At 43.2% G+C, this 21,000-nt stretch overlaps 1 protein-coding gene across 8 annotated transcripts in view; it reads left to right on the plus strand.

Moving 5' to 3' along the window:
- The window catches only part of LOC116093086 (Fc receptor-like protein 5), a 50,972-nt gene that overhangs the window by 2,273 nt on the left and 27,699 nt on the right, over positions 1 to 21,000 (plus strand). For 2 of the 8 annotated variants that reach the window (XM_031374268.1, XM_031374267.1), the window contains exons 2-9: positions 4,413 to 4,433; positions 6,589 to 6,837; positions 8,115 to 8,366; positions 8,632 to 8,916; positions 10,774 to 11,055; positions 12,286 to 12,564; positions 18,526 to 18,633; positions 19,477 to 19,504. In XM_031374268.1, coding sequence (XP_031230128.1) covers positions 4,413 to 4,433; positions 6,589 to 6,837; positions 8,115 to 8,366; positions 8,632 to 8,916; positions 10,774 to 11,055; positions 12,286 to 12,564; positions 18,526 to 18,633; positions 19,477 to 19,504 — 1,504 coding nt within the window. Of the gene's footprint in view, positions 1 to 4,412; positions 4,434 to 6,588; positions 6,838 to 7,189; positions 7,373 to 8,114; positions 8,367 to 8,631; positions 8,917 to 10,773; positions 11,056 to 12,285; positions 12,565 to 18,525; positions 18,634 to 19,476; positions 19,505 to 21,000 lie in introns of those variants that run through there. The other 6 variants (XM_031374270.1, XM_031374272.1, XM_031374271.1 and 3 more) reach the window with 6 other exon arrangements.

A 21,000-nucleotide genomic window follows, 5' to 3' on the forward strand; every position in this document is an offset into this window, starting at 1 on the left:
CAGGACGGACAGGACAGGACAGGGCAGGGCAGGGCAGGACAGAGAAGGACAGGACAGGACAGGACAGGGCAGGACAGGACAGGACAGGACAAGACAGGGCAGGACAGGATAGAGCAGGCCAGGCCAGACCAGGGCAGGGCAGGGCAGGGCAAGGTAGGGCAGGGCAGGACAGGACAGGACAGGACAGGACGGACAGGAGGGTGTCTATCCGGTGCACTGTGGGCTAAGGTTAGAGTTTGAATTCAAATCTGTGTTGCCATCTACTAGCCACTTAACCAGCTTTCTTTCTTCCTTCCTTCCTTCCTTCCTTCCTTCCTTTTTTTCTTTATTAAAAATAGATTGTTTTCTCACATAATATATCCTGATTATGGTTCCCCCCCCACACTCTTCCCACTTCCTCCCCATCTCCCCTATCATGTACATCCACTCTCTTTCTGCCTCTCATTAGAAAAGGCAGTCTTCTAAGAGATAACAACAAAAAATAATAAGATAATACAAAAATTATCACATCAAAGTTGAACAAAACAAACCAACAGAAGAAGAGTCTAAGGGCAGGCAAAAGAATCAGACCTACTTGTTCTCAGGCTTAGGAGTCCCATTAAAAACACTGGGAAAAAAACTGGAAGCCATAATATATACTCAGAGGGCCTGGTGCAGATCCACACAGGCCCTGTGCTTGCTGCTTCAGTCTCTGTGAGTTCCAATGATCTCTGCTTATGTTGGTTTAGAGGCCTTGTTTTCTTGGTGTCCTCCATCGCCACCGGCTCTTACATTCTTTCTGCTTCCTTTCCTGCAGGGTTCCTGAGCTCTGAGGGGAGGGATTTGATAGCAACATCCACTCTCCCGCCCCCTCCCTCTGCATAATGTCAGGCTGTGGGTCTCTCTGGTTTTGTTCCCATCTACTGCAAGAGGAAACTTCTCTGATGATGGCTGAACAATGTACTGATTATCAGTACAGCAGAATATCATTAGCAGCCAGTCACTACATTTCTATTTTGTTTTTTAACACTAGTAATATTTGGTTTTCAATATTAGACTGGGCTATCTAGTCTTTGGTTATTGGTCACCCAAACAGTGTTGGGAATGGGTTCCATCTCATCGAGTGAATCTTAAGTCCAATCACGCTACTGGTTGACTATTCCTACAAGTTGTGTACCACCGTTGCCCTAGTATAACTTGCAGGCAGGATACCATTGTAGATCAGAAGGCTTGTGGCTGGACTGATTCATGTTTCTTTTTTGGTAGTGTGCTGAGTACATTCCTATACCAAATACCCAAGAATAGGAGTAAGGGCTTTGTGTAGGCACCAACTCAACTTCTCCATGTTCAGTGAGTTGTGTAGGTGTTGTCTTCATCAATGAGGCCTTGCTGCCAGTTTGTGAAGAGAAAACTATAGTCCTGTTCACAGCCTGGGTTGTTTAAGGGTTCTCATGAGTCTTCTTTGGCCAAAAACTCCATTAGATGTTACCCAGTTCCAGTACTGTAAGTGCTTGGTGGCAAGAGATGGCCCATGGGACTCTGTTTCCCCATTATTTGGTGCTTTCATTTAGACCTCCTCCATATATGTATATATTTTAGGAAGTTTCTACTGCATTAAGTTTCCATACTACCCCTCAAATACCCCTTAATTTTAGCTGTCTCTCCCTGTGTTTCCTCACTCAACTCCTTTGCCACCCCATGTGATCCTCCCATCCCAGCCTCTCTCCATCCATCCATAATTATATATTCTATTTCCCTTTCCTAATGAGATCTATCTGTTTGTTCTAGCCTCTTATCCTCTATACCTACCCTCTGTGGTTCTAGGGATTGTAACTTGGTTATCATTGACTTAACAACTAATATCCACACATTAGTGAGTACATACCATATCTGTCTTTCTGAGTCTGGGTTACCTCAACTAGGATGATCTTTTCTAGTTCCATCCATTTGACTGCAAATTCACAATGTGTTTTTGTTTGTTTGTTTTTGTTTTTTAATGGCTGAGTAATACTCCGTTGTATAAATGTACCACATTTTCTTTATTCATTCTTCTGTTGAGAGGTATCTAGATAGTTTTCTGGCTATTATGAATAGAGCATCAGTGAACATAGTTGAAAAAGTGTCTTTGTGGTACACTGAAGTGTTCTTTGAGTATGCCCAAGAGGAGTATAACTGGACCTTATGGTAGATCAAATCCCATCTTCATGAGAAACTGCCACACTGATTTCCATAGTGGCTGTACAAGTTTGCACTCCCACCAGCAATGGAGGAGGAGTCTTCTGCTTATTCAATATCTTCAACAGCATGAACTGCCACTTAGTTATTGATCTTAGCCATTCTGATAGGTATAAGACGAAATCTCAAAGTAGTTTTGGTTTTCATTTCCTCATTGGCTAAGGATGTTTGATATTCCTTTAAGTCTACTCAGCTTTCTTATCTATAATATGGAACTTAAGTTAGAGTGTTTCTGACAAGATTACAAGGAATGACATGTAAATGACCAAATAGAAACCTTCAAATACAAAAGCCATGATAACCCTGATATGTAGGTAACAGTGACTAATTATTTGGTCTCAATTAAAAAAAAATCTTGGATTTAAACTGCTCTTCTATCACTGCCAGCAGACAGGGATGATGTGTCCCTCACTCACAGCTGGATTTTTATTGTATTTTCCAGCAAACAGCTGTCATTCCAGACATTTCTTTAAGTGAAAGGATCAAATCCATCCTTTGTCTGGATAACTCATAAATTAATAACCCTGCAGAGCTCCGCCTACTCCTCTCCTCATTATTCCCTTCTCCAACCTGGCCTATTTCTCCTATTACAACCTTAGGGTTTTGCCTTTCTGGGTTTTTGGAAGGGTTTTTTTTTTGTTTTTTTTTTTAAGTGATTCATTATTTAAGAAAGCTTACAGCTCTCCCGTTGCAGAGCAGGCCTTACAGTCTAGACCAGACTTTACGAACAAGCAGCAAGCACACACACAATTCAGATAATCCTGGATATCATATTATTACGCATTGAAGGAAGTTTGGTTTTGTCACCACCCTGCTGTGATACTTCCCATCTTCTCATGGAAGACTTCTCTCTGCAGAATCCTCTATCAAAGCCTTCAGTTCTGACATACTTGGACTCTTTCTATAGTTTCCCCCACGGCTTCTATAAGAAAAGAATGGCCCCGCACTCTTCCCCAGCCATGTCTGCCCTAGTACTTTTCATCCTGCAGAGCTGCTCAGTCCACTTGGGGACATCAATGTCATTCTTTTCCTCTTGTGCCCTTCTTTCCTTAACCACCCTCTCTCTGTATTCTCATGCCAGGCATACCGCCAACCTTCACGTGGATGATTCTTGTGTCCTTGGTCATAATTTCCTTCAGGTATAATCCATGGTACACCCACCTCCTCAGCACACACACACACATACACATACACACACATACAAACACACACACATATACACTCACACACACATTCTCACACATATACACACATACATACACACACATACACATACAGTTACACACACACATATACACACATACAGACAGACAGACTCACACACATATACACACATACACACACACTCACTCATACACACACATATACACACAGACAGACACACTCACACACATATACACACATATACACACTCACTCACTCACACACGCACACTCACACACACACTCACTCACTCACACACACTCACACTCACATACACACACACATACACACACACTCACACACACTCACTCACACACACTCACATACACACACTCACATACACACACACTCACACACACTCACATACACACATACACACACTCACACACACACATACACTCATACACACACTCACACACACTCACATACACTCATACACACACTCACACACACTCACATACACACTCACATACACACACTCACACACACTCACTCACACACACACTCACATACACACATACACATACACACACTCACATACACACACATTCACTCTCACACACATACACACATATACTCACACACACACTCACATACACACATACACACACACACATTCACACACACATACACACACACATACACACACACATATACACACATGCAGACAGACACACTCATACACATACACACATACACTCACACACACACACACACACACACACACACAGCTGGCTAGCCTATGTCTTAGTACTGTCACTTACCTCCCTCCAGGATTATACTTTTTTGTCACAAAGTAACATTTTAAAATTTATCTTTGAAGTTCATGGGCAATGTCTTCACAAATGTAAACATTTGACAATTGTCAACATTTTTATAAATGAATTTATAATGAGAAGTAATTTGTAAAATGGGTACAGAAACATCTTTTTGAATAGGAAAAAAAAGTCCTTACTGTATGCCCTCATCTCTAACCCTTGGTGTTTGTTTTCCAGCCCCTGTCAATGGACAATATGGTGAGTCCTTTCTACTGCTTTGGGAGTTCATTGTAAGAGTTTCTCCCTAATGTCAAAATTTTTCTACTCAGGCCAACAGGGACTTGAAAGTGATGTCTAGCCCCCTGATATTGCTCCAAGCCAAAGCAACTCCATGTTGCCCTACAGCACTTCCTGAGTTATGAATGCACAGGCTGGCTGGGTCTTCCAGAGGTCCCAAATTGAATCTTATGGACAATGGAACCCACTTAGCAATGAAAAAACATCTCTGTCTCTGCAGTAAATGTGAAGGGCTCAGGATGGAATCCTTTCTAATCCGTCAGCTAGGCAAACTGTAAAACATTAGAGATGCCAAAAGGAACATTGTTTTCTTTGCTGTTTTAAAAAGAGTAAAATTCTCCAGGAAGTGCAGGAGGAGTAAGAGAATGTCCAACCCTTGGAGCCTGGAAAAGTGTAGAGGAATAGAACAATGTGAAGGAATATGTACACACACACACACACACACACACACACACACACACACACACTTGTCTATATCCCAGAACTTATTAAGTGTGCTTTAAAATAGCAATAGGAGCTAAATCACATCCAAGAAGCTGAGAACTCATAAGTCACACAGTCAGAGTAGGTCCTAGAATAGCTGCCTCTCACTAGAGTGGGATGACTAGTAGTTTATTCAATCCGCAAGGCAGGGTGCCTCAGTAGGCCTCAATATGGCATTCAAAGTCGGGATGGTTTCTGGAGCCTCTGGTTCCCAGTCCATGATGGAAACTTGAAATGTTAGTTCTGCTGTGAGAGGTGGAAGCAGCAGCAGCAGCAGCTACAGAGCAGATGGACTCAGAGGGAGGGCCAGGAGAGCAAGGGCAGGATAATCTTCCTTCTGAAAAAACCCGTTCTATCTGGGCTGCTACCCAAGAGTGCTGCCCACAATCAAATGGATCTTCTTACATCAATCAAGACAGTCCAGACAGTTCTTCAGGTAAAGTTCCCTACTTGGGTGATTCTAACGTGTGGCAGGTTAACATGAAAGCAAAGAGAATCATCACACATTTTCTCAGTACTGCCTCATTACTGATTTCCTGGGTCAGAGGGGTTTTGGGTATTTGAGGATCCAAAGTAAAATCGAGAAGTCTCCCTCTTCTCCCCATAGCTAGCTGCCACGGACTGGGTTGCTTCGGGGACCCCTTGTTCTGTGGGGTAATAAAAGTTCCAGCCTGGTGGGCAAAGAATTCGGCTAGTGACAAACAGACACAGCACAAGGGAGTGTGGTAACTGAATGCCATTTGTACAGAGTAGAAATCAGGCTTATATAGCATACAGAGAACAGGGCAAACTACAGAAGTCACGTAGGCAGGTAATGGTCACATCAAAGTCAGTAAGATCAAACAGCCAGGTGCAAGGTGGAGGAGCAGTGGTGTCCTTCTTCTTGGGCTATTTTGGCAGCCCCAAGTAAAATTCTCAGGGTCTGTCTGAGGCAAGCAGCTGGAGGTCCTTGAGAATAACCTTGGCTATAACATAGATAATTAGTGACGGAAGCCCTACAACTTCTATCTAGTTAGTAAAGCAATTCTGCCTTATGTGGGACTGCTCTGATAATGAGTGCCTAACTGTTATCTCTAACTTTGGAGACACCCTGTCTGATAAGACAGCTTCTTTGTAGAAATTCCAAGCTAACTACAGCTAGGAAATCAATTGGGATTATTGAAACATTGTGAAGGCCGGAAATAATGTTCAATCTCAGTATAGCTAATAACAAAATATTTCTTAGGGCATCTTTTTGCCTGAATAAAGAAAGCACTCAGATCTCCCCACAGAACAGAGGCCAATCTGGAACACAACTGAGCTAGGAGATGTCAGTGACTGGGCTACCTCAGGAGACTGGCCGGAACATACACCTCAGGTCTAAGATCAGGTTTTTAGGCCTGTCCAGACACTACTGAAGTAGACGAGTTCTGTATGACAGCTAGCCACCCAGTCACACAAGTGTCTAGTTCCCCTGGGGATCAGCAAGTAAATGTCCATTTCTTATTCTGACCCAACTAATGATGGCAGGCTCTATAGTCATTTGTATCTCTCCTCCCTCCCTCCCTCCCGTCCTCTTCCCCCTCCCCCAGGACTCTTCTGTATCAGAAACCATGGGGACCTCTGTTACAGACCCATTTTCTCACCTCCTCAGAAGCTGCACCGAAGTCTGTGATTTCCCTTCAGCCTCCATGGACCACTTTCCTTGAAGGAGAGGCCGTCACTCTGGCTTGTTATAGATTTGGCTTCTACTCACCCCAGAAAATAAAATGGTACAAGGAAAGAAAAATACTGAGGCAATTCCAAGACAGACCTACCTTAGTGGTCCACAAGTCCGGAGACTATGGGTGCCAAGCAGACAGCTTACCTCCGAGCATGCACGTGCACTTAGAGTTCTCTAAAGGTGAGACAGAAGTAAAAGAACTGATGCTTCAGACACCATTTCTGTCCAATTTTCTCTGTAGAGTTAATTGCTACTTACCACAAACAACTCATGAACAAACCATTCTATTTCATGCTACGGTTACAGAGAGATTAAAAATCTCTATGGAGAACCAGATATGGCACAGAATTAGCACAAATTTAAACATACAAATTAATAAAATTTAAATAGTCTGAATAAAGCCTGTTCAGCCTAGTAGGCAGTGACTTCAGCTAGTGCTTACAGAAGGTCATAATTGTAACTAACACCTAACTGAGTTCTAGTTCTAAATACACTCACTCTTCTCCCTGTGGTCCTTAAAGTCTACCATGAATCAGAAAGCTTGCACAGCTTTGTGGCCACACAGAGACTTGGAAGCCACTCTGTATTTACAGACTCAAATTTTGAGATTATCGATCCCCAAGAAAATGTAGTGTTTATAAGCTGCTCATGTAAATGAAATTTGAGAAGCAATTTATCTGAATGCTTCTTGAATCCATTTTGTTTATTAGGAATAGTAAGTACCATAAGGACGTGTGTGTGTCTGTGTGTGTGTGATACGTACAAATGTTAGATAGATAGAAATAAATGGATTGATTTTTTTATAGGTACACAAAGAGAAGAAGGGGGAGAAAAGGTAGGGAGGCAAGAGGGAGGGGGAGAAAGGGAGGGAGCCTTCTGTTTTAAAGTTGAAGTAGTGTCAGCCTTGTGAAAATAGCCTTTGATTTTGTGAGCACAAAAACACACTATTAGCAAGGAAAGGAAAAAAGTAATACTCTTTGGCCGCCTGATTCCCTTGAACATTTATTTACTTACCAAATCACATAAATCTACACACCCCAAAATAAAGGGCACTCGGCTGAACAGGACCTCATTAAATGATCTTGAGAGTATTTAGAGAAAACTGTGGCTTCTGAAAATTTAGCTGCAGTGATGGCTCAACTAGAGGGGATACTAGTCAAACCAAAGGCAAGTAGATATGAGTCACTAAAATCCCCTAAGAGCGAAAAGACATACAGAAACTCTGGTATACCAACATGGGAGAAGGAACTGGAAGACTGCCTTCACAATGATGTGAGGGATGCTTTTTAACTTACCTTCTGCTGTCCAGCTTTTCTCAAAGTGCAGGTGTTTATGTTAAGCTCAGAAAGAGAATTAATGCTTTCTCCACTCCCGCTTCCTGTAAAGCCTACTTAGAATGTCAATGACAAGGAGAACTGGGAGAATGAACCAAGCGGTGGGCCTGGTGTGTTTCACAGATTCCCTGGTGCTGCAAGCTCCACCTACTGTGTTCAAAGGAGACTCTGTGGTTCTGAGGTGCCATGCAAAGGAAAGCATAGAGGCAAAGACCTTGAAATTTTCCAAGAATGGTCAAGATCTGAAATTACCTCATCAAAATTCTGAGCTCCATATTCATAATGCAAATCAGCAGCACAACGGTCAATATAAATGCACTGTGAAGAAGTGGTTGTCCTCCTTTTCTTCTAATACGGTCAGAGTCCAAGTCCAAGGTATGGCTTTATTTATTCTGAACAGGTTAGTCAGAGGCAAGCTTCCTATGGTTGTAGAGGCAGAATAGGAAGAAAGAGTGGGCTGCCATTCTGTTGAGCAGAAGCACAGTCTTTGGATGTGGAAGGATGTTGGTAATCAAAAGCAGTACCTCTCTCCAGCCAGCACTTGGGGGAATGGTACCACTATACACATCAGTACTGAGGGTAAAACAGGGCTTTCTGCAGAGTACTTAACTGCTCAGTGAATGATTGTGATCCTTTGTAGAGTTGTTCCCATATCCTGTGTTGACGGCCAGACCTTCCCAACCTATAGATGGAAGCCCAGTGACCCTGACCTGTCAGACCCAGCTCCCTGCACAGAGGTCAAATGCCCAGCTCCAGTTCTGTTTCTTCAGAAACAGCCAGCTTCTGGGGTCAGGCTGCAGCAGCTCCTCAGAGTTTCGCATTCCTGCCATATGGACTGAAGAGTCAACACGGTACTGGTGCAAGGCAGAAACAATGAATTCCCAAGCTGGAAAACAAAGTACACTGTTCACAATTCCAGTGCAGAGTGAGTATCATTCTGAGATTTTTCTAGGCATGGGAGCTATTTAGAAGCATAAACCAGTTTGGGTCACTAGTCTCTATAGAAGGTATTTTCTCATGCCTGTGGAAGTTGTATGAGAGAACTATTCAACTGTTGTGGATATCTAAACTGATGAGCTTAGAACCAAGAATGAAAAACAAAACAACAAAAACCATGTTTGCTTTTTCTCAGTGTCTTTAGAAAAAAGCATTTCTGGTCTAAGCCTGATGTAAGTTTTCCTTCTAATGCTATAATCCTAAACTGTAGACTACGGGGTGTTGCATGTAGCTTTTGCAGCCCCCACCCAGCTTCTCTTGAATCCACAGATAAAAGACACACACACACACAGTTGTTTGTTTTCAACTTGCACAATAGCGTAGCATTATTAAACTCTGGCTAGTAGCATGCCCTTATCAATCAATATTCTTAGCTCTACACCTCCCACCTGCCCTAAACTTTAGTGCTCAGTTACATCTAGCCCCACTAAACATCTCTGACCACCTGCCTGTAGGAGCAGCCTGTGTGGCCACTCCCTTCGAACTCTCACATGGCTAGTCAACTTTTGTCCATCAGAAGCTTGGCAAATTCTGTCTCTCTCTGTTCCCTTGCATCTGTCTCTTTCCTCCAGGGACTCAGAAGTCCCGCCTATTCCTTCAGCCCAGCAATTGGCCTGTGGCTTCTTTACTGACAGGTCAAGAACCAACTGGGGAATAGGACAGCATCAGAGCCATCCCTACAATGGGGTTGGCCCTCAGATCCAAACAGACAGGTTTCTAGAACACGAGGTGCCCGATGCAGACTGCTTAAGAGCATGAAAGCCAACAGATGAAGTCTTGGGGGATAAACAGATCCATCTTGATGCCCTTAGAGATGGTGTTTCACCTACTACCACTTTCTCCCAAGGCTCAAAAAAAGAGATAGCTTTCTGAAGCATGGTCATTAACTAGTGGCTTTGCCCAACTGAACTTGGTCCATCTCACAGGAAATCTAGTTGAGCATAGTAGAAGACACATAGTCTAGAACACTCAGATCCTGGGTGTGGAGGGAAGGGAAGTGAGAGAATTACCTATGAATTTGCTCCCATTACTAAGAAACCATTCTGACTGACTAAACTCTATCAGTCTTCTCTTTGGTTGTAAGAAATGGGTGCTCCTGTGGCTACCAATTTAAAAATGAACAGTTCAGAGAGGAAAGAGAGGGTGTTATCCAACAGTCGCATCACAGTTATTCCTAGCACAGTCTTTCCTTCAACCTAACTGCTAAACCGTACACATTCCCATCCTAGTCAACTATCATAGTTTGTTATCAAGACTGGAGAATAATCCAAAAGGCACTGTCCTAAGACAGTATGCCTAAAACTGTTCCCAGGATGGACAAATCCTTCCTTGTGAGTTGATCCTGGACACTAAAGAAGTTAAGACGTGCCGACTCGAGGCCAGCTTATTACTCGTGACAATGCTTCACTTCCAGTCAAACGCTACTGGCACTGTACTCAAGACCGTCATGTTTGATGCCAAGTCTCCTGTTTCCCTCCTTCACTTTTCCTAAATATTGAGCTCTGGGTAACAGCTCTGGAATTATCAGGCTAGAGTAGACACAAGGTCAGGTTGGTCAGAACAACCTATAGTCCTGCTCCATATCCTTGACAAGGCCCTCGAGGAATGTGGGGTCTGATCAGCTGGCACAAAACACAGTCTCCACTGTCTTCTCACTTCCCAGAGACAAGCCTAACATTACTCTAGAGTCCCTTCCCCCATGGTAAAACAGGTTTTGTTTCTCCACCCCTTGTCCATGAACATACCATTGCCAAAAGTCCCACACACATCATTCTTATTCATTTAGGAGCTTCTGCGGACTTCCAAACACGCATCATCCCAGCCTCAAAGTTGGTGTTCGAAGGGCAGTTGCTGTTACTCAGCTGCTCAGTAAAAAGAGTCCCAGGGCCCCTCACACTCTCCTGGTATAAAAGGGACATGCTGAATAAAGAAACAAAGCTTCCTAAGTCCTCAGAAGCAGAATTCAAGATCTCCAAGGTGAACATCAGTGACGCAGGAGAATATTACTGTGAAGCTAACAACAGCCGCCGAAGCTTTGTCAGCGGGGCAGTTCCCATCACTGTAAGAGGTGTGTGTTGCCAGGTATCACCTGAGGAATGGATCCTCCACATTGCACATGGAGATCCTTAGGGAGGACTTGAGACAGTCAGGTGGAAGTAGAAGTTGTCAGTTACCAATGTTCTGAATAACCTACCAAGCATCAGTCAAAGACTAAAGGGAAAGACTTAGAAATAGATACAACAGGCTGAGGGCAGCAGGAACTCTCAGAACATCATGTGGAGGAAAATGCTCAATGATTAGGAACATGCCCTTTGTAAATTACAAGTCCTCCTCTGTTAAAATGAAATGGCTCTTTATAAAGGAGGAGCAGATGGGATGCTAGAAGCAGTGTATCTTGGGAGATGTCTCCTGGCACCTTACTGTAACCAGAAGGATTCTCAGGGACCCACCCTGACCACACTGCTGTGTCTTCAAACCTCAGTAGCTCCCTTATTCCCACCCTTGAACTCCTACAGTGAGATGCTATGGAGAACGTAGTAGAGCTTCACCATTAGGCTGAGGGCCTCTCTCTCTAGCCCAACATCTGCCTGTGTTAGTTTTAACATGAGACTAAAATCCTAAGGCTCTCGAACCTCAACACATCTCTCTGTTCACTGAGGACTTGCAAAATAATTTCCATGTCCAGGCAATGGAGCAAGGAGAAGCTATTGACCCTCAGAACTAAGCAACCTCCAGAAGTCATATACAGGGTCAGGTTGCATGCTCCTAATAGGATAAAGTTACCATCCACAGAGGCTCCTTAACTTACCCTCCTGCTGCTCAGCTTCTAATACTCTGATAGAATGGATGGTTCTGGGTACCTGGAAGAAGGCAGTACCTGAGGAGAGCATCCTGCGAGAGTACGTGAATTCAGAAGGTTAAAGATCCTGCAGCAAAGCACTGAAGCTACCCTAAGTAGAGACATGGAGAACAGAGACTGCCACAGAGGCTTAAAATTCAGGAGAGGAAATGGGTCTCAAAGGAGCAAAGAGCTGACTGAGGAAAGGGTGTCGGGCCTGTGGCAGCAAGCTACGAACTTCTCCCCTGAAGATACTATCTCTGAGAGTTGCCTAACAAGGGGAGCCAGGAGGGACAAGGTAGATAGAAAAGGAACAGATGAAAGACCAGCATGGAAGTCAGGAGATGGCTGATGTCCAGTCTGGGAGGTTGAGCTGTCTCAAGGTCTGACAGAAGGGAGACCAGGCATTTATATTAGAACAAAACAGAAGTAACCATTAACCCACTCTCTCTCCTCCAGTCCCAGTATCTCAACCAGCTCTCACCCTAAGCATGGGCAAGACCCAGGCCCTTGAGGGAGACTTGATAACACTTCATTGTCAGTCCCAGAGGGGCTCTCCATGTATCCTGTATGAGTTCTACTATGAGAATGTCTCCCTGGGGAACAGCTCTACACTCAGTGGAGAAGGAGCATCCTTCAATTTCTCTATGAGCACAGAGCGATCTGGAAACTACTACTGCACAGCAGACAATGGCCTGGGAGCCCAGCGCAGTGAGGCTATAAGGATTTCTATCTTTGGTGAGTCCTGGGTTCCTGCCGATACCCATTGCTACAGATTTCCCTCTCACCAAACCCTTCTGGAAGTTTGCCCCCACACCTTTATTTCCTACCATAATCACCCCAGCCCTGTTCTAGGCTCCCTTCTCAGTCAAGCTCATTGTCTATGCTTATCTACCCCTCACTAGGCCTGACTTTTGCCTAGTTCAGAAGCCTCCATGGCCTTTAATAAATGTGTGCGGTCATCTCACGCCATCTCCTTGTGCCCTGTAATGTTTAGTTCCCCAGCTAGCTGAGTCAACAGAGGCACCTGGTTCTCTACAAGCACGTATCAACTTCCCTACAGAACAGTGGCAATGAACAAATACTATGCAAAACCTTAGTTTTTCCCAAGAGTTCCAAGCAATTACAATTCTCAATGTAGATTAAGAGGAGACTGGATTTGAAAGAAAAAGAGAAAATGGCTTCCTTGGGTGATGTGTTCCTTATTTTCTAGGGTTTTCATGAGCCTCTTTCTAGAAGCACTTTAAGCAAATGTAAGTTTTCTAGACCTTTGTTAGAGGGCGACAGGATATGTGTCAGATACAAAGAATGACTAACTGTGGTGCTTATTAGCATACCGGAGTGCATGCTGGCCTTTGGACTCCCTCAGCAAGTGTCTATTGGAGTCCTGCGCTGGCACCCTGGCTTCTCTCAGTTCTTCTCACCCCACCCCCTACCCTAGACTTTCTCCATCCCATGAGTTTCCCTTCCCCCAGCTTCTCGTTTCTCTATATAATCCTGCCATTTGACCATGCACTCTCTAGGTTCTCTTTGCCCTTTGGCTCTTGGCTCTCTCTTGGTCTGCTTGCCCCTCTCTCTTTTGCCCCTGTCTCTTGGTCTTCCTTTCTTGCTCCTCTTGCCCTCTTCTCATGGCCCAGGTCACTCTGATGGCCATATGCAGCCCATTACTTTCTCTTCCTGCTTTGAACTCTTCCAGATGTCTTTGGCTGTACTCTTCCTCATAATTACAATCAATCAGTCAATTGATTGTTCAATCAATCAATTCTCCTCAGCCACACCTTAGATCAGTTATATTCTCCTTTTGTTCAATATATAGATCATGGTTGGTCTCTGTCAAGGCCAGTAGTTAACATCATAATGGAGCCACTGAAGGAACAAATGTGCTTGTATTTGCACTTGGATCTTTGTTTAGGAGAAAGTAAAAATCCAGCTGTTTTGTTTTGTTTTGTTTTGTTTTTTTGTTTTTGTTTTGTTTTGTTTTGCCAAGCAGTAGAACAGCATTGTAGAAAAATATTGAGTCTGATACATCTGTCAGACATGTATCCTTTGTATCACAAGAAAAAAGAGGCCCAGGAGTCCTGGGTAGGTGACAATTTTTTGTAAGGCTGTCTTGAGAGTAACTTAAATAAGAAAGACAGCATAAGCAATTCAGGGAAGAACTGGAAGATTTCTCACAACAAGATATATTTCTCAAAATAGAATTGTTGGATTTGGGGGGTGTAAAGTCTGAGGATATGAAGGCTTACATCGTGAGGATCCAAGTGTTTTAGAGTTTAAGTTAGGTGTGTAAATGCAAGTTATGAAGGTTAGAGGATGCGAAAGAGTGATGAGAAAGTGAGTTAAGGTACACAAAAGAAATAAAAATGCTTCAGATTTCTTCCCCTCGATGTGCTACTGCTGTATTAAGACTTCAAAATTTCCAAGTTTGACATTGATGAATGGAGATCTGATAACATTGTAGACACAAGCTCAGGATTTTAAGTTTCTTTTGGTTGTCTTCTAAGTATAGATTTAAAAGTGCTTCTCATTGTGCTCAATTTACACACACACACACACACACACACATCCAGTCTTCTGGATAGAGGCAAGAAGCCCCTCTTTCATGGCTTGTAGTCATACTGAAAATCAAGATCAAGCAATCTTCAGTATAGATTACAAACATTGGTAATGCTAACATGTCTAAAACTTGTCTCTTTTTGTAAACTTCAAAAAAATAAAAAGATTCTAGTAGGTTTCAGGTTATCTACTTTTCATGGGTCAAATGGACTCCAGAGAAATACCCCTACCAATCAATAGCCTAAGGTTCCCAACTCATCACCTATCGCAGATGGTGGGGTCCCTTACCTTTCCCTGGTTTAGGGACCCCTCTCCCTCAACTACCAGGACCATGGGCCTAAAAGTCTCAAATGTACACAAGAAAATTTCCCCCCAAACTCCTTAACTTTACCTTCTGTCCTAATATATATTTGTTCTAGCAAATTTCCACTCAATTAAAGACTACAAGCTGCTCCAACCACTGCCTGCACATCCCTAGCCCCAGATGGTCTTACAGAACCTGGACACAATCTGTTCTTCCCAGATTTAACCAACATTCCAGATTTTTGGGTCCCAATAATGATGCCTCGATATCAGTACTGAAGTGTCACTTAGTGATCCACCTGCTCCACTCTTGGCCCACTCCAGTCCACCTTCATGCTCTTCCATCATTTGATGAAAATTAAATCTTTAGCAGGGCCAGTCCTGACTGAATCTCCAGCCTTCTACTTCATCACAGGTACTGGGCCCATCAGACTGCTGCCCTACCCTCTGCAACAATTCAAATAGACCAACCTACTTCCCTGTCTTCAGTCACTGCACACACCTGCCTCATAACCTATACATAGTCCTTCCATATTGGATCTGACCCCTTTCCACTGCAGATTTTGGCATGCTCTCTCAAGCCCACTTCTTTCTCTTCTAGCAATCCTCATCTCTCAGATGCCCAGCTTTTAGCTGTGTCTTCATTTTCAGATTCCTCAAACATGATTGTGTTTATGTGTCAGGTCCTTCAGAATGTATACAACACTATGCAAACATTCTCATTTCCCGCAATTGGGTTAAATTTTAAATGAGCACTGAAGAACCTGAGAAGTCCACTAAAACTAATAATGACATTTTGCTGTCAGAAATGCCTTTAGTGTGGAGGGCTATGTTCAAATAGAACCAATGGCTGGTTCATCTTCCTCAAGTTACAAGGTTCCACCCTGCCCTAATCTCAGATCTTCGCTGAGGCCCAAGCTGTAGTGGGGGGCCATAGTGAAGCTAAACTGTGAGACCCTGGTAGGCTCCCTTTCCTGGTCTTGTACCATTTTCATCCTGAAGATGTCACCCTGGAGAGCAGATCAGCCCTCTCTGAAATAGAAGAGTCCTTCAACTTCTGTCTGACTGTGGAATGCTTAGGGAATGGAGTAGTTCTACTCCAGTGAGGCTGGCAATGTCCCAGGGCCCCAACACAGTGAGGCTGTGATGGTCAGTGTCACAGGAGAGTTGTCACAAGCAAGCACTGATGGCACCTGCTCCTTTATGTTGGATCTTCACAGAGTTCCTTTCACCTCTCATCCTCTCTAACGTTTTGACTCTCTTCCTTTTATATTTTCCTCTTTATTCTTCTCAGTGTCACCTCCTACTTTCTTGTCTTTATTTATTTATTTACATTTATTTACTTTGCCCCACTGCCTTTAATTAGGGTTGCATGCATAAACAAGAGTTGGAGTCATTTACTTGAACTTACCAGATGCTATATTACTGGGGAATAAAGCATAAAGAATTTTAATAACAGGATCATCCTGTGTATTTAGCTATAAAACCTTTATCTTTAAGTTTAAAATAAATTCTGTGCATCTACCCAATCTATTAGGTTGGTCTATAGGTTTTATTGTGTTACAGAAACATTAGAACATAGATTCTTGTATGAACTATATACATGTACTTATATAATGTTATATATAGTTATATAATATATTATCATACAATATATAACATATATTTGAAAATAATTTTTTCATAGTATATGATTCCCCCCCCAGATTCTTCCCGAATCCCCTTCATCCACCTCCATGCCTTTTCCTTCGCTCTCTCTTTAGAAAACAATCGAGCAAACATTTAAAGAAAAGAGAATAAATAAATAAATAAATAAATAAGAAAATGCACAAGAAACATAAATATAACATAAATCACATACACACAACATAAAAACACAAGATTAGAAACCACAATACACAAACAACAAAACAATAAGACAAAAATGCCCAAATAAAGCAATTTGAGGCAAAAGTCTATAAAAGCACCACTGAGTTCTTTTCATGTTGATCATCTGAGGCTGGGCGTGGGACCTATCCTTGACTGTGGTTGTCTTGGGCACTGCTCTATTGCTGTGGAGGGACACCATGACCAAGGCAACTCTTATGAAAGAAAGCATTTAATTGGAGAGACTGCTTATCCTTTCAGAGGTTTAGTCAATTATCATCATGGTGGGAAACATGATGGCAGGCAGGCAGGCTGGAAGACACTGTTTGCTTGGTAACACCCATCTCTTCAATTCTTACAGTCTTTTCACTTCCTCTTCCCCGTTGTTCCTGGAGCCATCCTAAGTGGCTGGGATGAAGACATCCCACTAAGGAATGAGCATTCCAAATCTCTCATTCTCTGCCCATTGGCCAGTTGCAGGCCTCTGTGTTCACTCTCATCTGCTTCAGGAGGAAGCTTTCCTGATGGCAGCTGAGTGAAGCACCACTCTCCAGATACGGCAGAATGTTGTTAGGAGTTGTTTTATTGCTGTATTACTTTAGCAGAACAGCACTATTTCTTTCCTCCTAGCCTCACGGCCTATTTGCTTTCCTTTAATCTCAGGTTCTTGGCCACTAAAGCAGTGTCAGATATGGGCTTCATCTCATAGAGCGGGCCATACATCCACTCAAATACTGGTTGGTTACTCACACAACTTCTGTGCCATTATTGTACCAGTAAATCATGAAGGCAGGTCAACATTGTAAATCACAAGGTGGTCACTTTTTCCTCTGGAAGCACTGAATAAACATTTTTTATCTATTTGGTCCTCCAAGTAGATTGTTGGCTCTGAGTTTACGTATTTCTTTAATTTTGTAGATATTGTCAAACTACCATTCAAACGACTGTCTTCAGTTTCCTTTGCCACAATTTCATCAGTATTATCAATCTATATAGGGATGAAAGGGAGTAACAGTTTATGGCTGAATTTAATTGTACATTTAATTAATAATGAAAATGAGTCTTTTATACATTTGTTGGTAGATGTTTTCAGTAATTCATATAACGCTTTTCCCGCTATTAAATATTTTTGTATATGAAAAACTAGTTGTGGATCAAAGTCATTAGCTTTCTGAATCAGATGTTCTTTTAAATTTACTTTAATTTGCTTATAATACCACTTTTCCTTTGTAAATGGAACAAACATGTTAGAAGCAGAAGCTTCTACTGAAGTTCCATTTCCGTGCAGTTCCAGTGTCCCCTCACACTCAGAATGTCTCTGGAGCTCAGGCTGTGGTGGGGTGATATGGCAGAGCTTCACCCTGAGGCTCTGGGAGGCTCTCCCCCAAATCCTATACCAATTTTATCACAAAAATGTCACCCTGGAGAATATCTCAGCTCCCTCTGGAGAAGGTGTCTCTGTCAACATCTCTCTGACTGCAGAACATTCTAGAAACTTCTGTGAGGCTGACAATGGCCGTAGGGTACACACCTTTCATCATCGGTAAATACACTTTAACACGCAGTGCTCACCACGGCTGACCAGGAAAGCACTTCTCAAAGACAACAAGTCTCTTGAGCCAATGGCTCTCTAAATCATTGTGTTCTGAAGTGATTCCTAGTTGGTGCCGGAGGGCCAGGCTTTCAAGAGCATCTCAGAATTTAGAATCGTCAGTGGGCTGCTCCTTCCTTCTGGCTACAATCTATCTTGGCCCTCGGCCTTTCCTTAGGCACAGAGACAAGCTTTCTCACAAACAAATGAGCCATCTTCGGTGCCACATCTGTCACTACTAAACCTCTGTACTTCTGTACTCCTGGTCACAAAGCTACTTATCCTCCCCAACACCCAAATATCAGACTCAAGGCTCAGAGTCACTCAAAACTGCCCACCCCTTCCTGATTTTATGCTTGGGTGTCCTCTGCCCTCCCCACCAGACATGAAAAAGAATAGAAGTGTTTCTGTGGTCGCCGGAATGATTGGAGGACTTCTCATCATGGCTGTCGGAGGGTTTCTGTTTTATTACTGGTTCTCTAGAAAAGCAGGTGAGTGGCTCCCTAATCATACGCTTCCTGTCTCTGTTCCTGCATGCTCACACTGCCTATGTGACCATTCCTAGGCTCTCAAGAGCTCCTCCTCTTCCATCACGTGATCCCTTGTCTTTCCCTCTGGGTCCTTCAGAAGTCCTGCTTACCAAAAACAAAGTTGTTTCAAAAGCTACATGAGTGTAACATACCTTGATGAGATGCCATTTATCTAACCTCAGAAAGGGCAAAGGCTCTCCTCTGTATGTTCATGAGATTCCCCAAGGAAGGAAGAAGAGAAAGACTCTAAGAAACGGAAGTCAAAACAGAAGTCAAATTGGATTTGGTAAATTACTGATCTTTAAAATGTATAGTATTTTTATAGATGATCAAGACTATTTTACAGTCTAACACTATTGAACTATTTGTAGTCATTAAAGACCACCCTCTTTGAAAATCCAGGTTAAGAGAGGGTGGACCGACCGAGGTTAAGGAAGTAGGGACCGAGGCTGAGGGAGGATGGACTGAGGTTGAGGGAGGATGGACCGAGGTTAAGGGAGGATGGACCGAGGTTAAGGGAGGATTGACCGAGGTTGAGAGAGGATGGACTGAGGTTAAGGGAGGATGACTGAGGTTAAGGGAGGATGGACTGAGGTTAAGGGAGGATGGATTGGGGAAGCTCCCTTCACTTGGGGCCAACATGAAAAATTCAGTTGCTTTATCCCTCTCCTACTCCATCAGCATAGCAAAGATTCAGATCTCAGTCACAGAAGTTCCTGGCAGTCTCCATGTGATCCCACCTAAGCTGCCTCCTAGTGTCCATGAAAGACCCCTCTTTCTGAAATTCAATGTGTTCCTTTACAGGGGGAAAGCCTGCCTCTGATGACTCCAGGTAAGAACTTGGCCATATTTCTGGAAGTAATGTAATGTGGTCTCCCTCCCCAAAGCCTGGACAGTAACGCAGCGTTGTGGAAGCGGCTACATTCAGTAGCTCCACCTCCATTGAGCAAGAAGGAAGTTTCTGATTGGACTGTTATACTGACGTAGTTTGGGGGAAGGGTTTGCCCCAGGTATTTTACCTGTTGCGGGAACAAAGGAATTGGCATTAAATTCAAGATGACTGAGTGACCAGACCTCGTGTTGTCTAATGTTTTACTTCTCCCACGTGGGTACGGTACAGTATTGGCTAGCCTACCTCTTCTTATCTCCTTTAATCTTTTCCTGTCCATTTCTTACTCCTATTTCCAGAGTAACTCTTTAATTCTTTTCATGTTGGGTCGGATTCCAACAATGTAAACACCCATAGGACAGGAAATTTAAATCAAATCTCAAATCTTATTCCCTCTTTATCACCAAGATCACAATTTCTACACACGTTGCTGAGGTGGGTTGTGCCCAATTGATGCTGCCCCTCCCATGGGATGCCTCAAGCCAATTCCCAGATCCTCTACCTTAGCTACAGGGAGCTAAGCCTCCTTCTCATATCATGTGGTAATTGGTTTTCATTTATTAAATCACTTCCTTGTACTACTGTAAGCTTGGTTGACTAAATGACCACTTTGGCAGTTACCAGGGAAACGGGTTCCCTTTGGAGATTCTTATTCTCATTAATAGAAGAATTTAGAAATGAGCTAAAAAGAAAGCTCAATACAAATTTACTAGAATTTATTTAGAAAATAGATGAAAATCCTGGCGATACCGATGAGGAAAGATGAAGAAAAGGTCATGCCTTTGAAGTCAGGCAGCATAGGATAGAAATGGTTTATTTAAAAAGGAAGCATCACTCTCAAGAATGGAACTGGACTAGCCAGCCGAGAAGAGAGTCCCCCAAATCAGCCATCCATGTGGCTCGTGATCTTTATAGCACCCCCTTCCCTCCAGTTTTTAAGGCCTGGACTTCGTTTCACATGTGTCCTCTCTGATAGATGATGTCAAGGCCTGGGCTTCGTTTCACATGTGTTCTCTCTGTTAGATGATGCCAAGGTGAGGGAAGGCTTCCAGTCTTCCTCTGCAAACTGGCTCCCTTCACGTTAATCATGAATGTGCTTTAGTATCACCTAGACATTGAATCCACCCATATCATGAGATGACAAAGCTTGATTAGTCTAGAAATCCCTAGGCATGGCCTGCTTAATCAAAATCTGTTGCAATGACAGCCAAGAACGTGGAGCACATACCTCACACCTAGGAGGAGTCACTTTGCCAGGAAGTAGGATCTTGAGGAGACTGCCTCCATGCCACCATCTTGCATCCTGAAAGCTTGCTCTAAAAGTCATACCACAGCTGGGCAGTGGTGGCACACACCTTTAATCCCAACACTCGGGAGGCAGAGGCAGACAGATTTCTGAGTTCGAGGCCAGCGTGGACTACAGAGTGAGTTCCAGGACA

Source organism: Mastomys coucha, unplaced genomic scaffold, assembly GCF_008632895.1.
Source record: "Mastomys coucha isolate ucsf_1 unplaced genomic scaffold, UCSF_Mcou_1 pScaffold16, whole genome shotgun sequence".
Taxonomy (NCBI): domain Eukaryota; kingdom Metazoa; phylum Chordata; class Mammalia; order Rodentia; family Muridae; genus Mastomys; species Mastomys coucha.